Here is a 22,048-nt window from a genome sequence, read left to right on the forward strand (position 1 = left end):
TAAGATAAGATAAGATAAGATAAGATAAGATAAGATAGTCCTTTATTTCTCCCCATGCCAGGGGAAATTCATATTGTTACAGCAGCTTATGTAGCAATAAACATAGTTATAGTAATAAAATAATAATAAAATAGTAGTAAGCTTCTCTTGCTAATTTCTTAAATTAAGACAATTATTTTTTGGTATTACAAGTTTCCTGAAATTGAATGTTTGAATATGCAAATGAGGTACAATCATTTTAAATATGCAGTAGTTCGCATAAATGTCTAATAAACGGAGTGTAGTGAAATTAACACATAAATGTGTATTTTAGAAGTGATTACTACTAGTCTTAAAGAAGGCATGGGAACGCAAAACAGCCAAAAATCTCAAAATTGACGAGGGCATGAAAAAACACGACGTTTTCGTCTGTAATGTCTCTAAATTCTGCGCTATACGCCACTTAAAGACTTCATATCCCAGGAGTCTGTGCGCCATAAGTGATGTCACCTGACAATGAAGAAGGGAGGGTGTGCTAATGTTTACAACCATTGGACTGATAACAATTTTATCGCAAAAACTGTCATTTTTCCAATATTTCTGCAGCATATGAAATGACTGTTAAATAATGGTGCAAACTAAATGACTTCGTCTCGTCTTCAGGTAAAAATATTACTTTTATGAAGCATTTTGATCACTTAGCTTAATGAAGCTTGTTAGCGCTTAGCTTGTCAACGTTAATAGATAAACAAGCAGCTAAACGTAGCACAGTGCTGCTACCTACAATGTCAATAAGACAGACCAACTGGACCTTAATCTGAACTCCTGTCAATGAACTAGAGTTAACATTATATTGAGACATATCCTACACCACGAGCGGACTTTTCGACCTCCGCACCGTAGCAATTTAATAGCTACTAAAATAGCTAGCTTGTAAGCTAGCTTTCAGCAGATGAGGAAGCAGGGCTCATTTTACCACTGGAACTTTAAAGGGATTCACACATAGCTGCAAAATTAGAAATGGAAAATAAACTGTTAATGCAGCCAACTCCCAGAGTGCGTTTCAACGTACAGTACAACTCTATTCCACACTAATTGTTCACTGATAACTCTGCAATGCTTCTAGCACAGGTGACAGCTAGCTAGCTGGCACTTGGTAACCCACTGCCATAGCCGCATTTAAAGTCCAGGTGAGTCAAGATGTAAATACAGTTTTTAGTAGTAAGTCTGTGGTGGTTTAATTGTTTTACACCGTCAGTTATTACAATGGTTGTTTTTCCACTAATGCTTGCTGCGACATAGTTGTTACTTTTAAAAACCAACCAGCCAACCAACCAAACAAACAAACAAAACAGTATTAACTGTTTTGCTTCCTTTTTGTTGTGGCAGGTTTTTGCTATCTGTGAGTCCCTGGTTGGTGTTGACTTACACTGGCTTACGCAGTGAATCTGAGCTTACATCTGGGAAGACCAGGGATAACATTTCTGACTCTACATTTTGTTGGAAATCAGGTGTGTATTTCAGTGAAAAATTTATAACCATATGTTACCTTTGCACCTATTGTACTGTCATTTACCTTTCATTTACTTTAAACTTGGTTTTAAGATTCTTCACCTAAAGCAATGTCAATTCTTAAACAAGCAGTCTGACAGGTTTGCTCTAGCTAATGTTGTCATATTTATTTGCATTAGAGCGACCTTGATGATGTCATTTAATGTAAAGCTGCAGCTGATTTTTATAGTTGATCAAACTTGCAATCATTTGTCTTTTGTCAAATGTTACTTTACACTATATTGTGTAAGAGAAAAATATTTGAAAAGTCTCGCGTGTCCCCCCAGAATGTATCTTTCTAGTTCTCAGCTCAAAATACTGCAAAGATGGTTCATTTCACCAGTACACAAAGACTTGTGTATTGATCATTGCAGCCAATTGCAGAACATTTGATGTCCTTTACTTTGTCATTGTAGAGTTAGCAGAAGCAACCTTAGCCAGTAAATAAACCAGACCTTAGCCAGCAACCTTAGCCAGTAAATAAACCAGACCCTGATGCATCTGCTAATTTTAAGTGGTTCACATAGCAGCAGTGGGGGGTGGGGGTGGGGTGGGGGGGGGGGGACTCAGGGATGCCAGCAGAAAGTGTTTTCATACTCTCACAGCTTTTATTTTACACCTTGAACTTGTCAAGATATAAGAAACACAATAAAAAGGGATTTTCATGAAATTTCACTCTATGGGACCTTTAAAAACTTGGTGTAAAAAAACTGTTTGTTGCACACTGTCATTCACAGATGCAGAGAGTGTCTTCTTCCTGAAGGTGGCAGCTATAAAGCTTCAGACACTGACACAGCCCATATAGAATAAGGGTTATACAGTCAGGGTAAAATGAATCATCTTCACTGTATTTTCAACTGAAAAATTGAAAGACACATTTTAAGGACATCCAAGGACATCATTTGCTGAGAAGAGCCACAATATGGGCCCTTAAAATATAGCAAGTTGCGCACAATATTTGCATGATTTCTAGATGTTAGTAGGGTGTCGGAGACGGAACTTACCAGCTGTGACATTGCTGTAATTATTACATCAGTAGATCCACTTTAATGAATGTATGAATGTCTTATCAGTGGTCTGATGGAGTGGGTGTTCATCATGAACCGGATGAGCTCTCAGAGTAGCTCTGCAGCCCAGCGGAGGCGAATGGCGCTGGGAGTGGTGATACTTCTGCTGGTGGATGTCATCTGGGTAGCATCCTCTGAGCTAACCGCAGTAAGGATTTTGTCACTGTGATATACCTCTCTGTGTTTGTGACACATGTGTGATTCTGATTAAGTGGTTGATACAGTATTCAAAAGCAAAGCTGCTTCATTTTCACTCAGCAGTGTTAGAAGTACCATGTAGTTAATGTGACAGCTCATCCCATTGCATAGTTGATGGGTTAATGTCTAAGTTTTTGAACATTGTAGTTCCTATGACCACTTTGTGCTGCTGAATAGGTAAAACCAGAGACAATTTCAGTGTTAGAGCTCAAATATCTTGTATTGGTGTCCACTGATATCTTATTATAATGGAACTGTTACTGTTTAGCAGAATTACAGTGGTAGTGAAGCAAAGAAAACCAGCAAACATACAGCCTCTGGTGACCAAATATGTATTGCAGAGAAAAAAATGAACATAGGTCCACCAGTTCCAGCAGCCATCAGATAGTTACATTGTAGTGAATAATATGGTGACTCCTGTTGAAGATATGATAAAGTGTAAAAGTATATGTTAGCTAACCTGTAAAATGGCTATCCTAACAGTGTCTTTCTCTGGATTCTCTCTGTAGTACATTTTCAAGCGACAGGAGTACAGCAAACCCTTCTTCAGCACATTCACTAAGACTTCTATGTTTGTGCTGTATTTGTTGGGTTTCCTGCTGTGGCGGCCCTGGAGGCAGCAGTGTACTGGCACTCTGAAACGCCGGCACTCTGCATTTGTAAGTAGTCAGACCACGATTTCCCCACATGGGGGTGCTACGCTGTTACAGTATAGTTTCTCAGCACCAGCCTTAGTAAAAGAATCATTCAACACTTCTGCTACAGGATGTCAAATCATGCAGTCATGCACTGTTCACTAACTTAATTTTTCTTATCTACACCTGCAGCAAAAACAGAAAGTTGTAAGATTATGTATTAAACCACCATTTTTAAAAGTTCCTGAATAACTTGCTGCTCTTTGAAAGATTGAAAAATCCCAATGAATGTTGTTCAAGTCCACTTAAAACTGGCAGATTGTAAACAACCCTTGGGGAAATCTGTTCATTGTGACAAAGAGAATGTAAACAAATCTGAATTTTTGGTTTTGGTCCATGTGTTCATAGTTTGAGTTGCGTTTTTCTGCAGTTTGCTGATGCTGAGGCCTACTTTGCACCTTGCACCACTGACACTACTGTGAACAACTGTTTGGTACGTAGTAAAAAAGTCTGACTATCTGTGGTAGATGAGAGTGCTACGTCATGACTGAGTGAAACGTATCATATCCTATCCCTGCAGAGTGAACCTCTGTATGTGCCAGTGAAGTTCCAGGACATACCTACAGAACACTCAAATGGTCTAATTGGAGACTGTGAATTCAGTGAGTACTAATGTCAAAGGGAATGTCATGAAGCATATTCATTATCCTGTGTACATAAAATACCCAACAGAGGGCAGTGGTTCCCTATGTAAACAGACAAAATCATTTTAGAGTCTGTATGGGAGGGACCTCTGTCTCACCTTTTAGGTGCAGACACTGGTTCTTTACTTTTCTCTCTTTTACATTCCAGCATTAGTAGGAACAAACCTTTCATTACATACTCTCAGTTGTATTTCACAGTGATTGTTTTATTTCTCTCACCCTTAGTGCCGCTGGTGATTTAATTTCAGTAGTACCTATGATTGGCACCTGTATTAAAAATGAAGAGGCTTGTGTTCAACTTAGTCATATATAAGCACCTAATGAGGCCAACGTTTTATTGTCAAATACAATAAAGTGATGAGCTTGCTGCAAATACAAGTGAACTCTCAAAATTACATTTCATTTTCTGTCATTTACATAACACTTGTTTTCTCTGCCTCTGTCGCTTCACTCCTGTCTTCATTTCTACCTCCCAGCTTCCAAAAAGCAGCGGGTGCGTTTTAGTAATATCATGGAGGTGCGCCAGCTGCCCTCTACACAAGCCGTAGAGGCCAAGCTGTCCCGCATGTCCTACCCTGCTGCCAAGGACCACGAGGCCATGTTACGGACAGTGGGAAAGCTAACCATCACTGATGTGGCCAAAATCAGTTTTTTTTTCTGCTTTGTGGTGAGTAGAATTGACTTAACGTGGTTATGCTGCTGCATAATTGATGAGATTATTGTATCTCTTTAACCACCACAACCTCAAAACACTTCTAAATTTGGATTACAGAGATCCAATATTCTTTAACCAGACTGAAAATTAATTTTCTGAAAAATTATACATGATTTGAGATCACACTCAGTAAGATTTTCAGCTACTTGAAATAACCATTTGCCTTGAAGACTCAGTGCTATCTTGTCTGAGCCTGGGCTATTTCATTAACTTTAGATTCTGAAGATAAAACTGTTAAATTAATATTTATTGCAATATTTGGCTGACATGAGCCATCAAAAGTTTAATGTAAATAAACAAATAATAAAAAGTCCACACTTAAGAAGCTGATTTTTATCCTTAAGCTAAGGTCTTCAGTGCTTCTCATTCACTGGCACACGCACACGCATGCACACACGCGCACGCACACACATTATTTAGAAAATATTCAAATGCAAATGCACCTGCTAGAAAACATAGATATGTTTTGTGGTTTTTTACATTTAAATTTGTTTTAGTCAACTATTAAGTTTACTGTAATCAAGTAGTGATGAGTATGAGGCAGAATAAATATAAGAAATAAGGAAGCTGAAAATAATAACAATAATAGTAATAATAACAAAGTGCCTTCCATAGAAAATCCATGAAAAGAAAGACATAACACATCCAACATGTAGAAAAGTGACTCCATTAAGATACCAGTAAAATCATATGGTGAAGTAACAAATTGTGTTATGGAAACACCATAAACTGTATTATTTTCTACCGCAAATCACTGACACATGAAGGTGTTATGGCTTGTATATTATATACAAGTTGTATATTAGCATTCAGTTACCTTCTTTCACCCACAGTAGATACAGATCAACTATTTGCTCTGTAAACACACTGCAACAATGCCCTGCAGTGTTCTTGTCCTCTGTTTTTACCGGTGCATTGCTTCCTTGTTCTACTCCTGACCACCATCTGCTACTGTCGCCACGACCAGGCTCATGGTGTTCATGTTTATACATATTTTAGTAGAACCAAATCTGAGCAAATACAGTCCTACCCATCAATAAATAGTTTGTGTCCTCTCTCTCGTTTTTCTGTCTTGCTGTAGTCACTTCTTATGACGCAAAACTAATAGCACACACACTTTATTCTTGTTGTTTTCTAGCCAGTCAGCCACAACTGTTTTGTTGGTACTTTTGTGCCTATAAATAAAACATGCTTTTAGCGTGTAATAATTTTGTGAGTGAGCAGAGTGTAGTGGATTGTGACTGCACACCATTATTCATGTGGCCTTTCAAATGATGAGCTGCTTTTAATTTGTGGCTCGAGGAAATTTAAAGCAGAAAGTTTGACATAAGCTTAAATTTGACCACCTCAAGTTTAAGGATTATACTCTGAAGCTGAAAATTAAAGACACATTACATCCAGCTTTTTTCTGTTTTCAAGCAGAGATGTTGTACATCCTCTAATAGTTATGCAATGCTTAGGACTGATATACTACAATTCTGGCAGCATTTACTAAGCCCTCCTTTTTATTATCAGTGTTATCATTTTAGGGGGGCAGTTTGTGCCTTCATTAGATGGGGACGACGAAGAGAGAGTGTAGGAGAGAGAGATGTAAGAAAGACCTCTAGCCAGACCTGACCTGCCACAAGGCAGTCATTTTGCTGTTGATTATCCAGTATAAGTTAAGACTGAAAGACACTTTATGGGATGCTTGCCGAAACACAGAACTAACTAGGACTTTAAAGATTAAATGAAAACAAGACAGTTGGTAAAACTTGGCTTTATCATGAAAATTAAATAGTATTTACCACAGCACAGAGTAATTCTATTGTAAGAAGTTTATCATTCTGTTCACTCTTGACAAGTACTTGCTTGTCTTCTAGTGGTTCCTGGCTAACCTGTCCTACCAGGAAGCTCTGTCGGACACGCAGGTGGCCATTGTCAACATTCTGTCATCCACTTCAGGTGACTCTCCCGCTCTGTGTGTGTGTCTGCAGAATCCATGGGAATACGTAGAATGTACACTCAAGACTGGCATACCAAAGACTGGTGTAAAGGAGAAATGTCTTGATTTGGTCATGTTAAACATCATATACAAAGCGTGATGAAAAAGTCTGAAGGCCCAAACTGTCCCTGATTTACATTTGTCCACACCCTTATCAACACAGTCTCTAGGAGCAACACAACTGCACTTGCAGGGCTTTTGCAGGACTTGTAGTTCTCCCTGGTATTCTCATGGTGTAAACATGTCAAGCAAATCTGCAATGTATGTTGAATCTCCCCTTCCAATCTGAAAACTATTGTCTCGGTGGTAGCTGTAGGTCCACTTCTTGTCGGCTATGATTATTCTTGGTATGAAGTTTGGCTCATGTGGTAAAGCAGACTGACACAGATGTGATGTGTGCTGTTCTGTTCCAGTTTTAGCTTCATGGAAAAATTCCTAATGTGAACCTACCAATGGTCACAAAATGTGTGTAACACAGATTCTGATGTTAATATAATGATGTCACATGTCTTGACTTGTGACAGTTACTGCCAGCACAGTTTGCACACGTGACTGTAATGCACTCAGTGCAGACACACCATGAAAACTCCCAGAACTTTTTGATGCCACTTCATATTTATTAAACATAGTCTGCTGCTTTTTCTGAGTAAACTGTGTCATCTTTCCCTCCTCAGGCCTGTTCACGCTCATCTTAGCAGCCATATTTCCCAGTAACAGCAGCGACCGCTTCACCTTGTCCAAACTGTTGGCTGTGGCTCTGAGGTAAGGGTGAGCAATAGGGTTTGCGTTTAATTTTAGAAGGGCATGCTGATAGGTTTCAGCTCGGTGTATATTAACAACTGTGTATGGTCAGCGGTATATTTAAACTCATCATAGTGGTCAGAGCCTGACCCTATCATATTAATTTTCTCAAAGTTGATGTCTCTCAAAGTGACTCTTTCTAAGCAGCCAGTCGCCGAGCAACGACTGATTTATGACGGAATGAATTCAATTCAAAACCATGTAATGCTTTCTCTATGGTAGGAATTGCAACTCTTTGTTTTTGCCCCACTTGTGTCTTGTACAGACCACATATCTTGTCACCTACTGGACCAAAGATGTGAGATAGAGAATTCATCATCAGTGCTGGATTACCACTTTGTTCTGGTGTCACATCCGCAACAAAATGTATAATTTGAACACATGTTTAAACTCTACATGCTATATACATGCACACTTAAAAAAAAACGTTTCTAGAGGGCCCTAATATTTTTCTTGAAATGTTGATATAGGTTGGTAATTAGTTGGTTAGCTTAGGTGTGCAGAAAAACTGGATACATAGGGAAATAAGCTAGTGTGACTCTCTTGAAGTACAGAAAATTGCCTGCAGTCCTCTAAAGGTCATTAGTTAACATGTCATATCTTTTTTTTTTCGTAGTGTTTATGTACTAAAATTCTTAGTTGGCTACCTTGCAGTTTCTTAATTAGGGGGAGCTAGGGTTTTGAGGTGTCTAAAGACAGATTTTATTAGCCTCGGACTTAGCCAGGCTAACTGTTTCTTTATGAATGGCTCATCCAACTATCAGCCTAATGTTATCCAAATTGTTGTGTATGGTGAACATATCCCACATTGGTTATGTCATTGTAAGAAAAGTCAGCCATTTTGTCTAAGACCAGCTATGCTTTATTTCTGTTTCTATGTTTTATTTTTATTTAACAATTCTGTGTTGATGAATATATGAATGTTATAGCAATTTTATACTTTTTATTGTTCTTTTTCCTCTTTTTGAATTCAAAATGAATTAGTACAATTCTTCAAATAGCCTTACTGTGAGTTTCATGTAGTTTCTCTCTTGTTTAGTATGGGAGGTGTTGCCCTCGTGAGTCTCTCCAGCATGGACAGCCCTGATGAGAAAGGTGTTATAGGTAACCTCGGAGACAGCGATGACTTGTCTCTTTTTCACATTGCTGTTGTGAAGTGAAGATACACATTATTTTCTAGCCTAATAGTGTTGAATTAGTTTACATTGAAACCTTTCTGAATGTAATTGACTTAAATCTTTACCAAGGTTCTCTGTGGTCACTGGCCGGGGCAGTGCTGTACGCTATCTACATTGTAATGATTAAGAGGCGAGTGGATCGGGAGGATAAGCTTGACATTCCAATGTTCTTTGGTAAGCAAATGCTCAAATAAGTGTATTGTTCTGAGGACAAGGCCTTGGCATGTCTGCACTATGTCTGTGTACTAAAAATCTCACTGACCACAAAAGCACATGTGTACATTTAATTTTATTCAGAGTTGTCTAAGTTGAACCTGCTGTGTTTTAGGGTTTGTGGGTCTGTTCAACCTGCTGCTGCTGTGGCCAGGCTTCCTCTTACTCCACTACACAGGCTTTGAGGCCTTTGAGCTTCCCAGCCAACTCGTGTGGACGTATATCCTCATAAATGGCCTGATCGGAACTGTTCTCTCAGAGTTTCTCTGGCTCTGGTGAGCATCTGACACATCATTTATATTTGTCACAATTCTGACACCAAATCGACGCAATTTACAGTATCAGAAGTACTTTTGGTAATCGTTCTTGAGCAGAGTCTATACTGAAATTCCCCCTGTGGTGAGCAGAATTTGTTTCAACAATGCATATTAGTTCAAAAATGCTTCTGTCCTTTCTCAGGGGCTGTTTCCTCACGTCATCTCTTATCGGGACACTGGCATTAAGCCTCACCATTCCTCTCTCTATTATGGCAGATATTTGCATGCAGAAGGTAAGTTTGTTAAAGCAGCTACTTAACAGTAAAAAAGTTTGAAATACAATTAAAGACAATATTGATAAGGTTGAAGAAATTATGAATTCAAAGAGAAATTTAAAAAAACAACAGCAACAACAACAGACGTTTCCAAATTATTCTAAACGTTTTAAGTCAGTTAAAGACACAAATTGTAACCAGTTGCTTTCTGCTGTGTGTGTGTTGACAGGTACGTTTCTCATGGTTATTTTTTGCTGGGGCAGTCCCCGTCTTCCTCTCCTTCTTCATTGCCACGCTGTTATGCCACTACAACAACTGGGACCCAGTATTGGTGGGGCTGAGGAGAGTTTACGCCTTCATCTGCAGGAAACATCGCATTCAAAGGTACACTGTTTGATTACACAGCACCATGTGGCAGTCATGTTGATGGTCTTCAACTCAGAAACAAGCTAAGCAACTGAATGCCTAATTTGTGGATATGCTAACGTATTCACAACCCATAGCTACAAACCCGCATGTACTTCACTGTAATCTTCATCCAAGCACACAGTTTTCAGATTGATTTCCACCCTTTGAAGTACTGAGTATTTTTCCACTTGGTTCAGTTTTTAAAATGTCACTGAGATTGTCAGGTTTTGTTTGAGGTTTCAGTTTGACTCATGTCCACAAAATCCCCCATAGAATAATTTATTCCACTTACTCACAGGATCTCTGATGCATCTCGAATATTTCTTCAAAGGATGGTTTCAAAGGATGTCTTAATGTATCCATCCAACACTGAAATACTTAAAACAACACAATTAAAACTTGGCAAAAAAACTTCTTGTCATGATGCCTTGACAGCCTTCCAAATCGACTGAAATGAAAATGACTGCACACATGCACCTTCCCCAACGGTTATCATTTTCAAACACTACTAATGCAGAATAGTACCACAAGTATCATAAGACAGTCAGGTTATTAGAGGGAGAAAACAGAAGGGAAAGAGAGAAATGGACACCGAGGCAGTTTTCCTGCTGCTAATTTAGACTATTTAGGAAATAGCGATAGAGGACACTGTGCAGTGGTACAGCAATTAAACTGAGTAAAACACAGGCACAAATCTGAGTCTGATAAAGAGCAGACTGCTTGAAGACACTCCGCTTTTAAAAGGCTTGCAGTTAACACTTTAGCTGTAACACAGATGTAACAAGGCCATGGTCCAGAACAGGCCTAATTGTAACTTTTCAAGGATCACATTCACACAGTTCCACACTGGGAGTGTAACTAGGAGGGTTCAGGGCCTTTTCAGTATCCAAGGGTTGAACCGGTGACCTTTGGATCACAAGCTTGCTACTGCAGCATTTTGGCGACCAGTTCCCATCCCACTGAACTCTTTCGAATTAATCTAAGAATCTACAGTTTCTTAAAAGAGAAAATGATCAGGGACAAGGGAATGAAAATAAAAGAATACCTGTCAAATGTCCTTCTAAAAAAGGAAAATCTGACATGTTTAAATCAATCTATACACCATGAAAAGTGCGATGAAGTGCTTTCTCTAAAAAATTGTCGTGATCAAAGTTGAAGTCTCAATCACTGTTTAATTTTGTAAACTGCCTAATTATGAATGACCAGATATGATATCAAGGTATAAAATTAACTGACTGAAGGCATGCCTAAGCAGAAGGACAAAACCAATCTGTTTGTGCTTCTTTCCAGGATGAAGACACAAAAAAGTTAATTACTGTATGACTGCAGGCAAGTCATACTGGGCCAATGTATCTTGCATCTACTCTCAGTTGTACGTCACTTTGGATGAAAGCGTCTGTTAAATGGAATTAGTAGAATTGTAGGCCGATAACATGCATTTATCTGCACATAAGCAACTTCCTTATTAGTCACACCATTATTTGTGTACAGTCATGTTCCAATGGACTGCTTCTGTAGCGTCAAATGGGGTTGCCATGGAATTTATGACGCAATTGCAAAAAGAGTGGAAACAGACACACGTGCTTAATGGGTGAAAATGCTGCTTCCACTGTTTAAGAAAGGCAAATGGAAGTTGTTTCTCTGACACAAACACACACCAAGCACCAGGCTAAGTTAATGTACACTGACGTCTGTGCAGGAGATGAGTTGCTGGCAAAATGTGAATATTTTCCCAAATGCTTTCCATCCTGGTCTTTTAATAAGTTAAAGCTTTTAAGTTTTTAAAAGAAAGTGATTTGTTGTTTTATTGTACTGTGCTACGTGACCTATTAGAAATGAGATGACCTTAACTCTGACACATACTTACAGTCTATTCTTCTCTGACATTCTTACAAGGATAATGGACTCCATTTGTAGCTCACAGCCTTGCTAAGTTAAGTCTGTAATCAGATGTACATGCTTGACTGACTAACCTCTCTGCAGCAGTTATGCGCTCCATTCTTCTGTGAATACTTGCTGAGGGATGATTATAATAATGATGGTTGTCAAAGTGATGACTGTGATGATGATCGACACTCCGTTGTCCTTCTGCCCACAGACTGCCAGAAGACAGCGAGCAGTGTGAAAGCCTTATTCCCCTACACACCGTCTCCCCCAGCGAAGGAAGCTTCTGTTCGTGATCCAGCAGTCCAACAAAACGTAAACGATAATTCTGCCCTCGTCTTGTGTGTTGCTGACTTGTGTGTTTAAATATGTTCATGATATTCCGTTTGTGAACATAAAGACGGATTAATCAGCTGGGTTCATTGAAACATAAAAGAGAACAAAAAGAAGGAATCCTTCATATATTTACACTCCATTCAGTAGTTCAAACGTTACTGTGTCCTTTATACTTTTGAATAATTTAAATTTGCACTGATTAGAAATGTTCATGTTAACAATGAATCAAATTACTTTGGCTAATGTGAAAGAGGTCACTCTGCAGGGACAAACCCACTGAGAATTATCATCCAACTCTACAGAGCTTTTGAGCCTGTTATTAGTTCATTGTTTTGGTTTTCCAGCCCAATGTTTCCACTGTTATCAGTCTTTTTACAACAGAAGCAGGCAGCTGTTTTCAGCGAAAAAAACAAAAAACAAAACTCCAATTTTACTTCATGTCTGCTAAATTTGTGAATTGCCAGCTTGCGCACACATTTATCACTACATTATTGGCCATTATTGGTGCATTCAGCTTGGTGGCCAGAAAACTGCAGCCTTAATGATAAAATTGTAAAAGATCAGTGTCCAAACACTCCGATTTTCCTGAGGAGCCTCAGAATTAGTTGTTTGCCTTGAGTACCTGTGAAGTATTTGTCTGATGCCCTCAGTGTTTAGACATGCAGTTGAGTAAGAGGGACAGAGGAGGAACAGGACAGGATGATTAACACGGAAATATTTCAGACTGAAGATTATCCTCCCACTCCACAAAGTCTGCATCTCTGTGAAGTCACCCGTCTCTTCACTATTCATAGGTTTAGTCAAACTATCTGCCTCCCAATTCCACAAAGTAATTGCAGCAGGACAGAGAGATATTTTGAACTTAGCATGTGGTCTAATAGAGGCGTTTATGGAGAATGAAAACAGTCCAATTTAGGACAGAGTTAAGCTTGTCTGTTGGGTATGTAGTGTCTAATGGAGGAGAAAGTGCATATGTGTGTGTCCAACACTGCAACTAATCTTTATTAACTGATGATTATTTCATCATCAATCTCCCTTCATTATCAGTTATTTGTTTATTCTTTCCAGCACCAAATATACTAATAATAGCCATCACAAGGTATTCATTTTTATTTGGTATTTAATATTTTGTCATGATAATGGCTAAAATGGTGTACAGACTACTGTCAGAGCCAATACTTTAAATATACTTTGAATAACCCCAGTTTCCACTGTAGACACACTAAGAGGAAGGTCTCTACTACTTACTTAATCATTATTTAGATATTTTACTAAATAATATTTTAAAACCCCTGAATTCACAGAAAAAAAGGACAGATTGTCAGTTTAAGACATCAGAGTTTGTGTACAGGTTGTGAGAAGTGCAGCTATATACAGCTAATCCATGAATTTGGCCCTCATCCTAATACTTTGTAATCTTGGAGTCCACATGGAGGTTGCATTACATATGCGCACATTTACGTATTCTGTACATGCACACTGCAAATCAAATCAAAATGGTTTTCCACTACATGAGCATTTGGTGCACTTGTACCAACGTTTCCATGCAACAGTCACTGAAATGGTCTCCAGTAGAGTCTGTGTGATGTAAATTTTGTCATCGAAGGGTGCATACCAGCCTCTGTGTGGACGTCCACGTACCCTCACATACCCACTTCTTTGTGACTTTCACGTAGCATAAAGGCCATGCAAATTGTTGCAAAAATTACATCACACAGGCGTTGGCATACTGGCAAATGCACCAAGTATGTGTTTACAAAAAAGTGGCAATTTGTTTAAAATGTATTTGGAAATGAGCCTACTTCTCCCTGGAGTTGTTGCCTCAGTCGCTAGTTTAGCATCTCAAGGTTACATTAGCAGCTATTGACTGAACTTCTGGCTGTTTAGTAATGAAGTAACTAAAATTTATTTATATAGCACTCTTCACAGATACAAAATCACAAAATGTTTTACAACAATAATAAATCCAAAAAATAAAAATAAATAATAAAAATATAATGATAAAACGGGAGTAACAGCTAAAATACAGTGAATCACAAAGACAATATGCAAAATAAAGCGGCTACCTAAAAGCCTGTCTGAATAAAAACGTTTTCAGTTGCCTTTTTAAAAGCTCCACAGGAGTCGACCGATCTCAGCTGTAGAGGAAGAGCGTTCCACAGTTTTGGTGTGAGAACTTGGACAGCACAGTCACCATGGGTTTTATACTTGGTTTCTGGGACAAGTAATTTTTGTTGGCTTAACTTCAAAGCTCTATTTGGGATGTAAAGGTGAAGGAGGTTGGCAATATACCACCTTAAAAGTTAGCACCAGTATTTTAAAATGAACATGAGAAATGATCAGGAGCCAGAGAGGACAGGACTGGGGTGATGTAGGATCTCTGGTTAGTTCATGTTAAACGATGAGCACCTGCATTTTGACCTTCAGACAGGGCGGTTGAGAGAGGACTGATTTAAACAGGTAAAAAAGGCATTACAGTAGTCTAAATGACATATTGAGAATGAAGAAGAAAGCACCTAACTTCAGAAGACAAGAGCTCCTGTTCTGCTGCATTGCTTTAGATCTTTTCTTCAGGCCTTTTCATCGTAGCTTGTTTTGCAGTGCGGTGCTTAGTCGGTGGAGTACTTTTTAACAACTACGTAGAAGTGTGTATGAATAGCGTTTGTCTCATTTTTCTCATTCCTTTTTATTTGTCTCCCAAGGTGGCCAATGTGGATCTCACTGAGCTGACAATCTGGAAGCTTTCAGAGACGTTGAACTCGCCCCAGTGCCTCCTATTAAATCTATTTATTTTCTACAGTGTTGAGATGAACCATCCATTTCTACAACCTCATTTTTATTTTCGCATTTTGGTCAGCATAAACTGACAGTCTGTTTTACTTTTTTTGCTCTGTATAAAGAAATGTTGTGGTACTCAAGGTGCTGGACATTATTAGTGATTACTATAGGGTCATGTGACCAAATGGATCGGTACATGTTGATCTCAGTCCGAACACTAACAGAGGAGGAGTAGCTGTGTGTTATTTTTAAAGAGCTGAACCAAAAGGGAGGACTTCCACTGTTTTCAGAGGACACTGTAACTCTCATCCATGGGCCTTCCAAAGCCTTGCTGTATTTTCAAGTCTGTCAAACGCTTACAGTGCATAAAAAGTTTTGCTTTTGAAAGAGTAGATCTGCTTTTTCATGCACATCATACAAACCTGAGCTCTCCTGTGCTTCTAGCAACAAGTATGCAACCTTCAGTTGTATACTGGAAAACTCACTAATTTCAGCAGTGCTACTGTTTGGAGTGTCATCTTAGTAAGTTTTATTGTCACGTAGATTTCTGTGGAATTTATTATGCCCTGACACATTTCTTAGAAGTCAATCTACATAACTGCAGTATTTTTATGAGTAGTAATCGGGCCCAATCAGAAATGTAGTACATTGATAACTTCATGCTACCCAGCCTCACAGAGGGACATCTGTGTGTCTGGTGAAATACTTTGCATTTCTTTTCAAGCACTTTCCTGATAAGATTTGACATTTTAGCGTCTCAGCTGAAAATATCTCCCTTTTGCTCCAACTGGGTCTTGTCTTGATTTACTGTTAGCAAGTATGCTGACATGAAAAATAAAATAACACTACAGCTAAAGGCAGCAAGAAAGCACCACATCCTCCATGTCAGCCACTTTCTTGCTTCCTCCTGCTCCTCTGGTGGTGCTGCATCCTGAAGACAAACTGTGATAGAGACATTAACTTCGTGTTTGAACATGAGCAGGATAGTAAGTCTTCTGCTATAAACTATGAAATGCCTTGCTGCAATAACGGTTGTCTGCTTGAACGAGCAGTTTCCTCTTCAAAATGGGTGTAAATACTGTACACAGTGAGACATGAACATAGTATTGATGTTTTATTTGTGAAATTTAAGTGACCACTACAGATTTATCTTGAGACTATGTATCAGATAATATTTTATGTATCATTGTAAATGATTACTGCTGGAGGAAGAGTTTGCACCACAGCCAAATTCTCTTTTTCTTACACTTGAGATTATATCGCACCAACTTGACTGTATGTTTTTCCCTTAAGCAAAGTGATTTATTTTCTGTGCTTGTGATTTTGTGTGATGATGAGAAGCATTTGTTTTAGCAGCCTCAGTGTCGGTCATGTAATCCAGTATGTAAACACTACAGTCGAAGGTGAAATGTCACTCCACTCATCCTGTTTAGTGTCAGATGTGTGTACATCTTTATGGAGTGTTTTTATTGCGCTCATCATTGACAGGGAGTATGAAGTGGAAGAAGTAATAGCCGGCCAGTGAGGGTAAATTAACAAGTTCAGCACTTTAAGTGACAGATATAAAATTGTGTCATTCGTGTTCATCATTGCACTTACTATGTCTTTGCCAATCACCTTCTGTTATGATTGCAGGTATGAAAGCTTTTCAAGGATGATTAGTTTGGAAGAGGTAATATCGTCCATGTTGTGAAAGAACATTTGTCTTTCTCTTCTTTTATCAATGGTGCTTGTGGAATCATCGATATGATTATTTTCTTTCTCAGGTTCTTTATCTTGTTTTTATTGACTGAGCATTTTCTTTGCCTTTTAAGTATCATTAATGAAGACGTTATACAATCTACAAGAAGGCCACAAAAGCCTAATAGTGACTTCCCTTTTTCAACCTAAGCTCTTGAATAATTCTATTACTTTGCAAGTCTGTTTTCATACTTCGGTGCACTATTAAAACATATCTTTTTAAATCTCTGTGTAAATAGTGTATTTCTTTATTATGATTCTTTGATTCGAGGTGTTCTTGCAGTATTTCTTCTCATCTGTGAACTGAAGTCATATTTAGTCTAAAAACAGATTCCTGGCAGAGAGAACAGAGTTAAGAGCCGTGAGTCCGAGTCCTCATCGTGCACTTTTACATAGCAGTCCTTCCTGCATAAGTTGATTATAAAGTACCCAAAAAATGACTTTGCCATACGTTGATTTGCCACATAGAAAAGAAGTGATAGATAAGAAAGTATGTACTCATCTCAACTTTGTCATCCCTATAAGAATTGGATGCTAATGTCAACATGTTGGCACTAAAACAAGGAGATTAGCCAGCAACAAGATAACAGCCAGTAACTAGCACTACTTTCTGCCATGACAACACACTTAATTTACATAGCTAATGTTAAGTACCATCTTAACAAGACACTTTTGCTGACTGAACAAGTTTACTATCCTGTAATATGTTGTCTTGCCTCTATTTGCATTTTAGTCTTTATAGGTAATAATATTAGTCTTGCAACCAGACCTATCTCAATGGAAGGAAAACCGTAACTGCTAACTGCTTTAGTTTCAGTACTTGTCGCCTTGAAAAACCAGCAAACACTGAGCCTTGCAATAATATCAGACTTCATATCCAATCTGATCATAAAGGCTAATGGCATAATATTGACTTTAACCTGCTGTTACATAAAGCAGCAGACATGTTAGGAGATCAGAGGTTACATTTTCTCTGAGTCATTTCAAGGGGACTTTGAGAGTGTCCCTTTAAAGGGAACCGATTATTGTCTTTCTAAGGCTCCCTACTGATAGTGTTTGCTTTTGTTTGCCGGTCACGTAAACTGTATTTAACAGGTGGGCGTAGCCTCCGAGCATGAAAATCAAACTGATGCAGAAGTGTCTGAAACCTGCATTATTTCTAACGACCAGCAGGGGATGACTCCTCTGGTTTGAGGCAGAAGTCAGACTGTGTAGATGTCTATGAGAAAATGACCCTACTTCTCACTTGATTTCTTGAGTTTATGGTCTCAATCATTAGTTCCAAGTCTGCTTCAACACAGCATGATGCTCATTTGGTTAATGAAATCCACTGAATGTAAAATAGGCAAAAGAAGAAGAAGAAGAAGGGTGTACATAGTGTCCTCAAGTTCCAAAAACAGTGAGACCTCAAAACCGTAGTCCATAAACCAGTGTGTGACGTCTCAGAAGATCTTTAACGCTGGTGTTGAAATTCCATAAACAAACTGTCCACCTACTAAGCAAGGAGTGGACAGCATGAGCATCAACAGCAATAAAGATTCAGCAGGATGTCTCTGTCTGGTAAATCTTACACTCATTATCTGCCTGTTGTCTGCCAAATAATGGATCTACTCTGTCAATCACAAGCTGTATGTAATTTTTTCTCTATATGATCCTTTTAACAGGTGTACCTTTGGAAATCCATTGAAATGCTGACCGAAAACATCTGCTGTCAGGAAATACCAAAGGAAATGTAGCCAGTAAAATGCTGTCTACTGTTGCCAAGTGACTGTCTGATATCTCCTAGCACCATCAGTTATGCTGGGTTCTATTAAATGCCTGCAGTAACACTAAAATAAACTGTTTTGTAAGCGCATGTGCATACATTAACCCCAAAGCCTGTAGTCTGACTTAGTGGGCGTGCAGTGCCTGAAGAAGATGTTACCTTGTCTTGTTTGTAACCTTAGCCACATTTATTATAAACACCTGGCATTGTAGCATCATGTGTATGAGAATATGAGGCAAAGCATAATATCACAGTCAGTGTGAAGTGGGGATTCAAGCGAATAAGGCCTTTTCTTGCATCCTTTTGTTTCCCTAGTCATTTTTTAGGATGTAAACTCTAACATATTGAGTGAGGCAGTTCAGCTTAATCCTTAAATAAAGCTGGGGGATCATTTAAAACCTTCAGCTGGGACAAATTTGTGGGCAGGGTTTTAAACTGCAAAAGTCAAGCACGGTTAGTCACTGATGTCTTCTTTGTGTGGTCCTGTATCACATCCCATTCATCCACATCAGTGTTTATACCGAGTTCAGTTTGCCATGTCTGCACAGCATCCAGCACATTTACAGAGTCAGTTTGGCATAACATAGTCTATAGAAGTATCTAAAAAGTTAGACCAAACATATTTGGTGAGTTTGTATTTTTCTTGAAGGTGTTGACATGACAGTAGGGTTGCGCCCTCAAATAAATCACACATTTCATCAATCTACTGTCATTTCCTTTGTCTATCAGTGAAAAAAAGCCAGAGTTACCTTAGACTGGAATCAGTTTGGACATTAGGTTAGACTTATCCTCTAGCTTCTTTACAATAAACCAGTCATTTGCAGTGGTGGAAATTAGAGGATTATTCTTGTCTTGCGGAGGAGCCGCCATCTTGTCTGCAGCCAGGTACTCTTGTATTTTCTTTTTTTTTTTTTTTAGCCATTTCATGCTGGTTCATTTCCTTGAACATCTGACAGCTGTGGATGATTACTAGCAGTATGAAACTATTCATGATGTCAGTCACAGAGACCATTTCCTGTAGTCACTTAAACACAAGCACTTCATTACTGAGGTATAACTCAGGCATTGTCTCATGCTACATAATTACAAACAGGCACCTGAACACAATAGAAGATAATTCAAGCTACAAACTAAGAGACTTTAGTGTCATAATGAACAATCAACTTTGATTTTACAAGATTCACTTTTGACAGTCAACATCTGGCTGACAGTGTGCTGCCACACGGAGCACGGTGGTGTAATTGAAGGTATCTGACAATAGTCAATCACAGAGAGAGCGTACTCAAAGCTTTAATCAGGATCAGCCTGTCTTCAGTATTTCAGTTCTGCTCTGTTAAAGGGACTTTACATTAGGTAAAGTTGAGGAAAAACATTCTTTTTTACTTTTAGGATTAATGCAGCAAAATATATTACTGTTCTGTTTAATGGAAGAGAATGACCAAACAGTAATCACTGAACATCTTTAAAACATAGGACAACCAGTCTCTAAGAGAGATTTTCTTTCATATGAACACTGAATTGCCTTGAAGCCCGGTGATGAACTCACTTCAGTTATGCAGCTTCTCTGTGTCTGGTTTATTTCACTCTGGTTCCTGTTTAGAAAGCTTCCTCACCTGTTTTTTTTTTTAAAGGCCACTATCACTTTCAGGATCTCAGTGTGTCGTATCTCTATTTTATCTTTAACACAATCTCCAAACAAAACTACTGGATCGTAAATCGCAAACAGTTTGATTTATTTGGCCAAAATGTGGATTTTTATTTATTGGGTTGCAAATTGCAACAGCTTTTAAACTGTGTTTCTAATCTCTACTAAAACTTGAAGTAAAACGTTTATGTGAAAGGGAGGCACATTAGCGCTGATGATAAGAAATGAAAGCAGGCTCCATTGCTCATGCTGCCTCTGGTAGTGGTTAATGTTTAACTGCCCTACCCTTGTGGGAGGGAGAAGGGAATTTGTGTGAACTGAATGTTGGCTAACTCTTTGCTCAGACTGAGGTGAAAGCACCGACTCTACACAGGGACTTGAGAGAACTCTGGGGGATCCTAGATGATGATCAAGACTCGGGGAGGATGGACCAGGCATAGGGCCACCCTGGACATGTTAAATTGTTAAGATAGTGAGTATTTAGAACATAATAGAAAAAGCATTGCTATCCTAATGTTTTCTACTTTCAGTGCTATTCCTGTTGTGATGTGAGTTTCCCACTCAATGGGGTACTCTGCCTGAAGAATCAAGAATCATTTCAGACAACGAAGTGTTCAGTATAAGCTGTTATCTTGGAAAACCGCTCACCTCTGGATCTTGGCTATAATCACAGAGGCTGCACCCAGCAGCACTGATAAGCTAATCAATACCTGGAAAATCTGAGCTCACCACTCTGTAACCATGAGCGAGGAAATGGAGATAGCTGATGAAAAAGACTGGAGGGAACTTGAGCCCAACTACCCTGTTAAGATCTTCCTGACGATCTTTTACAGTCTCATCCTGGTGACAGGTATTGTGGGAAATTCAATCACTATCAGAGTGACACAGGTGCTAAAACGTAATGGCTACCTGCAGAAAAATGTGACTGACCACATGGTTAGCCTTGCGTGCTCGGACTTGTTGGTTCTCCTCATCGGCATGCCAGTGGAGCTCTACAGCGCCATCTGGTTCCCCTTCACGTCGGCTACAGGCAACGCTTCCTGCAAGATTTACAATTTCTTGTTTGAGGCTTGCAGCTATGCCACCATCCTCAATGTGGCCACGCTGAGCTTTGAGCGCTATGTTGCTATCTGCCACCCTTTTCGTTTCAAACTTTTGGGTGGAAGACGTACCTCGGCCCTCATCACCTTCGCCTGGCTGGTGTCTGTGCTCGTGGCCCTGCCTTTGCTGATTGCCACAGGAACACAGGGACACATTCCCATCCTAGCGGATACACCCGTCCAGAACCTGACTTTCTGCACCAATCTGAGGGAGCGCTGGGTGATGTACAGGGCCAGCATCTTTGTTTCTTTCATCATCTATATGATCGTGTTAATCTGTGTTGCCTTCATGTGCCGGGCCATGATCCTGGTCCTGCAGAGACCTTTGGGATCCGTGGATGGAGGGATCAACGCAATTCAAAGAGCGCCCAAGCATGAAAGTGCCAAGGTCAAGACAGCCAGGAAGCAGACCATCATTTTTCTGGGTAAGTTGTTGCTTTAATATCTTAAAAGGACACCTTGTTCCACTAACTTGTTCAAAGATCTAACTTTAGAGCTCCAGCTTGTGTTGTGTTTCTACTGTCTGAACTTTAATACCTTTGGCTTTTAAAGCTCTGAAAAAAGTGTTCGGAAGTGATATTGTCTGGGCACTATGTGTGGTGGTGCTATATATGTCTGTGCTATAAGCAGCCCAGGATGTGCAGACGTGCCAGACAGCCTTTTCATCTGTTTACAGCAGCAGTGAGAGCATCACTTTGACTCTGTGCCACAAGTGGAAGTAACACATACAAGTCCAGGCTATGTTTCCAATGTTCAGACCATTCAAAAGATTGATGTCATACAAAGATACACACACACACACACACACACACACACACACACACACACACACACA

General features: G+C 39.2%; 2 protein-coding genes across 4 annotated transcripts in view; both read left to right on the forward strand.

The window, feature by feature from the left end:
• The first annotated feature begins 563 nt into the window (after nucleotides 1–563).
• Nucleotides 564–16,927, forward strand: LOC111563312 (solute carrier family 35 member F5). 3 transcript variants are annotated; one of them, XM_035944486.2, is made up of 17 exons: nucleotides 564–642; nucleotides 1,111–1,169; nucleotides 1,369–1,490; nucleotides 2,604–2,745; nucleotides 3,305–3,454; nucleotides 3,861–3,923; nucleotides 4,011–4,092; nucleotides 4,611–4,801; nucleotides 6,712–6,793; nucleotides 7,508–7,595; nucleotides 8,674–8,738; nucleotides 8,882–8,986; nucleotides 9,141–9,300; nucleotides 9,485–9,575; nucleotides 9,787–9,941; nucleotides 12,064–12,164; nucleotides 14,888–16,927. In XM_035944486.2, exons 4-16 carry the CDS (start codon nucleotides 2,611–2,613, stop codon nucleotides 12,143–12,145), a joined length of 1,449 nt encoding a protein of 482 aa, XP_035800379.2. In that variant the 5' UTR covers nucleotides 564–642; nucleotides 1,111–1,169; nucleotides 1,369–1,490; nucleotides 2,604–2,610; the 3' UTR covers nucleotides 12,146–12,164; nucleotides 14,888–16,927. The 3 variants fall into 3 exon arrangements, with proteins under 3 accessions (XP_035800379.2, XP_035800380.2, XP_035800378.2); XM_035944487.2 differs by lacking the exon at nucleotides 564–642 and adding an exon at nucleotides 2,268–2,356 and having other exon boundaries at nucleotides 655–1,169; XM_035944485.2 differs by lacking the exon at nucleotides 564–642 and having other exon boundaries at nucleotides 656–1,169.
• Nucleotides 16,928–20,453: 3,526 nt separating this feature from the next.
• The window catches only part of gpr39 (G protein-coupled receptor 39), a 50,639-nt gene continuing 49,044 nt past the window's right edge, over nucleotides 20,454–22,048 (forward strand). The window contains exon 1 of the mRNA XM_023262349.3: nucleotides 20,454–21,638. Within this exon, the coding sequence (XP_023118117.2) occupies nucleotides 20,855–21,638 (784 nt within the window). The 5' untranslated portion in view covers nucleotides 20,454–20,854. The remainder of the gene's footprint in view (nucleotides 21,639–22,048) is intronic.

Source organism: Amphiprion ocellaris, chromosome 11 (assembly GCF_022539595.1).
Source record: "Amphiprion ocellaris isolate individual 3 ecotype Okinawa chromosome 11, ASM2253959v1, whole genome shotgun sequence".
Lineage (NCBI taxonomy): Eukaryota > Metazoa > Chordata > Actinopteri > Pomacentridae > Amphiprion > Amphiprion ocellaris.